This window comes from Ursus maritimus, unplaced genomic scaffold (genome assembly GCF_017311325.1).
Source record: "Ursus maritimus isolate PB19 unplaced genomic scaffold, ASM1731132v1 scaffold_23, whole genome shotgun sequence".
Lineage (NCBI taxonomy): Eukaryota > Metazoa > Chordata > Mammalia > Carnivora > Ursidae > Ursus > Ursus maritimus.
The window spans coordinates 46,898,773-46,903,741 of NW_024424786.1; the positions used below are offsets into that span (position 1 = coordinate 46,898,773).

A 4,969-nucleotide genomic window follows, 5' to 3' on the forward strand; every position below is an offset into this window, starting at 1 on the left:
GCAGGCCCCACCCGCCCCCCCACACACACACACACAACATTCCCCGGGCCCCACGTCACAGGCTGGCAGGCTGGCAGGAGCCGACTGGCGGCTGGAGAGAAGGAGGCCACTCAGAGACAGACTGATCTGCCCCTTACGAGACACAGGGCCTCAGGGAAGCCCCTTAGGTTTTTGTTAAAGGGAAGGCCTGCCTTCCTCTTTGCCAGGGTGGGCAGAATAGATGGGCTGGGCAGGCAGAGCCGGCAGAAACACATTCCCCAGATCTGGGGGTACTTCCTCCGCTAATCCTCAGTACTGGAAAGGGGCCAGCAACCCCAACCCCAACAAGACACGAAGCTACAGGCTGTGCTCCTCCCCAGGGGCATCCAGGGACACCTTGCCTGCTCTGTTGTAGGGTCTCTGTGCTGAGGAGGGTGGGAGAGGGCCCTGGGGCACAGGTGGCAGCCGGACGCCCCAGGCCACGTTTCCAGACCCGCACAGCACCACCCAGAGCTGAACTTTCACCCGCCCCACCCAGCACTCACCTGGCTGCCGTAGGGACGGGCTCCTCGGAAAGACAGGCGGCCGGAAGTTCCCCAGGAGGCCCCGCTAGAAAGGCACGGGCAAGTCACAGGTCTGGCCCGCGCTGGCTGGGCAGGATACCGTCACCCCTCCTTGTGGCCGCCGCTGGGACAGATCCGGACCGGCTGGGCCTCCACAGTAGGCAGAGCCCGCTCCCCGCGGCGGGAGGGGAGAGGCCAGGCCCGGTATTTTGGTCTGGGCTTCGGTGGGCAGGGCAGAAAGTATTTCTGGACAGTGCGATCCTGGGAGGAGAGGGACCACTCCCTTCCCCAAGCACCCCACCCTGGGCCTTCCTGCCAGACCAGCCACGGCCCCTTCCCCCACCAAGCGGCAGTACCTGCAGCCCGGGCAGAAAAAAAGACGCAGACCCGAAGAGCGGAGCCGGGGGTCTGGAAGCCCCACGCGCTCGCAGGCTGGCCCCGGGCCCGCGGAGAGGTCCCAGCCCCCGCGGCCCGCGCGCGGACGCCCGGCGCAGGAGGGGCCGCTCTTTCCGGGAGTGCCTGGCGGATGTGAGCCCCCTGGGAAAGCGCCGGCCAGAAATAGTTCCTGTGGCCTGGGACGGAGCTGCCCCACCCCAGCCCCTGCAACCCAGCCCCCGCGCCGCAAGGCCAGGAGCCCCTCACTCAGCGCCGGCCAGGCCCGGGGAGGCAGCCACGCGTCACCGCGGTGAAGCCGCCGCCCCCGCCCGGACGGGCCGACGGTGCGCCCACTTGCACTCAGGCGGAGGGAAGGGCACCGGTGTCCACAGACAATGACCAAGGTGCTCAGAGGGGGCCGAAGGGGCGCCAGGCCTGTGCGAAGAGCCAGGGGGCGCCTCGCCCCCGCCCCGGGCGCCCCTCCGTCCACCCTCTCTCTGGAGAGGGCCGGCGCGGGGGCTGCTGCCGGGCCGGCGGACCGGGCCTCCCAGCCCTCCCGGCGCCTGCAGCCCGGCCTCGCGGTCCGGGCCGCGCAGGGCCCCGGGACACCTGGCCCCTCCCGGCCTGCCTGGCCAGGCGGCAGACTCACCGGCCACGAGTCAGAGTCCGGCCGGGCGGCGGCGGGGGAGGGCGGGGGGCGGCGGCTCGGAGCGCGGAGACTGCACCGCCGGCTGGGGCCTGCGAGTGCGACGCGCTCCGCCCACGACCCGCAGGCCCCGCCCACGGCGGCGGGCGCGGGGCAGGTCCCGACAGTGCGCCGCACGGGAGGCGGCGCGGCGGGGACATCAGCCGGCGCCGGCGCTGGGGGTCCGCCCGGGACTGCGGAGGCGGGCGTGCTGCGGCCCGCGGGCGCCCACAGCCCAGCCAAGGACTCACACCCTCGGAAGACGGAGGAACTGGGCTGGGGGAGGTGTGTCCAAAACCTGGCCCTCCTCCAGGCCCAGCCCGGGTCTGGTTCTCCCCTTGAAACCCAGGGACCACCCGGAGGCTGCAGGGTCGGCAGAACTGGAATCTGGAAGCGTGATCAGACGCAGGAGTGAGGTCTCTCTGGGTACAGTATGGAGGACAGCCTGGAGCGCAGGCTTGGGGTCCCTGCCAGAGACAGTCCAGTCTGGAAGGCATCGGTCCTGGGAGCGGTGGAAAGGGGTGCGGGAAAGAGGGCAGAGCCTGCTGACCTGCGGGACTGGGAAACCGACAGTGGGATTAAGAAGGGGGAGGGGACTCCCAACCAGCCAGGCACATTCCCAGACCCAGGCAGGGTCTGTCAGAATATGCCATCAGTTGGAATAGCTGTCCATGGACAGTAGGCAGCACTCATCCCCAGCTCCTTGCCCAGGGTTCATGGTTCTGGCCAGCAGCTACCAGCTTCCCAGGGAGGGTGGAGGGAGGGTCCTGAGAAATGGCTGCAGACCTATTCCTTTGGAGGTCCCACTCAGGACTGGCCCAACTCCAATGGGCCGAGCGGGTCCATCCAGGACTGTGTGAGGACTGGTGTGGGGAGGGGGTGGTCAACTGAGGCTGGTAGCGGGCTCCCTAGTGAGACAATGGGCCTCAGTCCCCTTGTTCCCACAGAGGGCCCCAAGGGGCTTCAGCTTTAATGGACAGAGAGGTTTTGAAGGCACGACCAGAGACATGCAGGGACATCTGCAGCCCCAGCAGCACAGGGCCTTGGACATGTGCCACACACGTTCCATCCCCTTGCCTCAAGTGTACCGTGGACACCCCATGTGTGTAGCACACATGTGCTGTGGCTCCCGTACACAGGGGCTGAGGAGGTCACAGTGCAGTCAATGGACTTTATTAGGAGGGGGGAGCTTTTCTGCTGGTCAGAGGTGGGTTTGATGGGATGGACAGGATGAGGACCAGCAGGGAGGCTCATGAGACTCTGACTACGCCTAGGTCAGTTCCTTCATGTCTGCAGGCAGGCAGGCCAGGCAGTCCACTGAATAGAGCCCACATGCTGGATGGATGCACCGCCTTCCGGGGGCAGCTTCTCCAAGTAACACCCAGGGAGGCTCTTGGGGATGGTCAATGGGCACTGGGAAGGTGGCCAGAGCCACGTCTTGGAGGGCGAGCCCAGCTGCAGCAGCAGCAACAGCAGCAGGGAGGCCCCGGCAAGCGGGCCACAGCCAGAGCTTTCCTTCGACCACTGCCCAGCCGCTTGGCCTCACAGGCGTCCCTCTGGTCCCGTAGCCGCGTGTTCAGCTCCCTAGGGAAGGGGAGGGTCTAAGAGGTCTTGAGAGGCAGCATTCCTGGGTGGGGAATGCAGGCTCTGCTCTCCCTCACACCAGAAGAGGGGTGCCTGGCTGGGGCTGCAGCATGAGGGATGGAGGACAGACACAAGGAAGGACTTCCTCCAAGTGGGATGAGGTAGTGGTCAGGGACATCGGGAGCTAGGAGCCCCGGAGTTGAGCCACTCCCCTTCCTTCGCGGGGCCTGAGCCAGACCGCACCTGAGGAGCTCCAGTTGTCGCAGGAGGCTGAGCTTCTCTTTTTGCATGTTCCTCGAGACCACGACCACCTCTCTGCAGGAGGGAGGTGGTGACCGGGATGCAGGGGGGCTCCTCGGGGCGTCCCACGACCCTAGCCCACGCAGACCCTGAGGGCGGGCCTGGGACATGGGATGATGGAAGTGGCCCAGACCTGAGCCCCAAAAGCGATCCCGCCACGCCTCGCCCGCCCACCCCACCCCCTCCCCGGGCCCGGCCCTGAGGGTCGGCCTCCTCCCCGCCCCCCCAGGCACCGTAGGGTTTGCTCCCGGCGGCCCTGCACATCGCCCTCCAGTCTGCGGAGCTGCTCCTGCGCCCCCTCCAGCTGAGTTCTCAGCGCCTCGTTGGCTAGCCACAGCTGGGTGTTCTGCGCCTGCGCCTCCAGCTGCTCGCTGGCCCGGGCCTGCAGCTGCTGTTCCAACTGGGGAGTACGGGGGGATCGAAGTTGGGGAGGACCCCTCCACCTCTTCGAGGTACTGCGTTTGCCCCTGACTTCCAGCAATTCCCCGGCCGGGGGCACTGAGACACAGGGGACCTCAAGTATACAGGGGAGTGCATGGGTGTCGGTGGGGATAGGGCCCAGGGCTGGGTAGGTCGCACTCCTCCCCGGCATGGGCGGGCGGGCGGCCCCTCACCTCCCGCTGTCGCAGGCCCGCACGCTCCAGCTCCTGCTCGCGGTTCTGCAGCTCCAGCTCCAGGAGGCCTCTGCGCTCCTCCCGGGGGAGGTCCTGGGATTCGTGGGGAGCTCCTGAGCCTCAGCGGGCCGTGGAGGGGCAGGGGCCGGGGGTGGGGCCGGATGGAACCAATTCAGGGGGCGGAGTCACGGAGACACGCGCGTCTGGGATTGGGCGGGGCGGGGCAGGGGCGGGGGCCTCGGGCCCACCTGACTCCGCCGGCGCTGGCGCTGCTCGCGAAGCTGCTGCTCCATCTCTTCGTACAGACACCGCACCTCCCTCTCGTGCTCGCTCTCCCGCCTTCGGGGGACAGGAGGTGAGACAGCTGCTTTGAGCCTCCCAGCACTACAGACCCCAGCGCCACCTCTGCCGCCTCCCGAAGTCCAGCCACCTGGGCCCCAGGCCCTGCCCTGGTCCCAACCCTCACCGCCGCAGCGCCTGCTCTAGGCTGTCCCGCTCTCGGGCCGCCTCCTCCAGGCAGGCCGACGCGCGCATCAGAACGTCCTCGAACGAGCCCAGCAGCTCGGGTCGCTCCCTCTGCAGCCAGGTCCAGAGCGTCCGCACCGCTCGCTGCCTGCAGGGGGAGGGCAGGGGCTGAAACTGAAGCGGGGGCTCCCCGGCCCCATCGCGAAGGGTAAGCCCTCTGGAGACACCTGCAGCCCTGGATAGACCAGCGCGTTTGCTGCACGCAGGGTCTCCCTCTCGTGGGTGCTTTAGCCCCTGCCTGGGGTCAGTGTGTACCGGGCTTGTGGGGCAGCGAGGTGTCCTGTATGCGCACAGGGCTGTGCCCGGCGCCTGCCCTTCTTCCCGCCGCCTTGTCGGGTGCCCCC

At 68.1% G+C, this 4,969-nt stretch overlaps 2 protein-coding genes across 5 annotated transcripts in view; both read right to left on the reverse strand.

The window, feature by feature from the left end:
• CD151 (CD151 molecule (Raph blood group)) overlaps positions 1-2,999 on the reverse strand; it is an 8,060-nt gene extending 5,061 nt beyond the window's left edge. The window contains exons 1-2 of one of the 4 annotated variants that reach the window (XM_040639716.1): positions 1,567-1,642; positions 525-588 (exon numbers count right to left, since the gene is read on the reverse strand). Coding sequence is in view for 1 of the 4 variants with exons in the window: in XM_040639720.1 (XP_040495654.1) it covers positions 608-761; positions 1,567-2,099 (687 nt within the window). In the remaining 3 variants the exon portion in view is untranslated. Of the gene's footprint in view, positions 1-524; positions 810-898; positions 917-1,566 lie in introns of those variants that run through there. The other 3 variants (XM_040639718.1, XM_040639720.1, XM_008699607.2) reach the window with 3 other exon arrangements.
• A 159-nt stretch (positions 3,000-3,158) lies between these two features.
• On the reverse strand, positions 3,159-4,953 carry LOC121104817 (EF-hand calcium-binding domain-containing protein 4A-like). Its single transcript, XM_040639721.1, has 5 exons — positions 4,567-4,953; positions 4,349-4,439; positions 4,101-4,193; positions 3,720-3,886; positions 3,159-3,501 (listed from the first exon to the last, which is right to left on the reverse strand). The coding sequence occupies exons 1-5, from the start codon at positions 4,632-4,634 to the stop codon at positions 3,204-3,206; spliced, it is 717 nt and encodes a 238-aa protein (XP_040495655.1). The 5' UTR covers positions 4,635-4,953; the 3' UTR covers positions 3,159-3,203.
• Between the last annotated feature and the right edge of the window lie 16 nt (positions 4,954-4,969).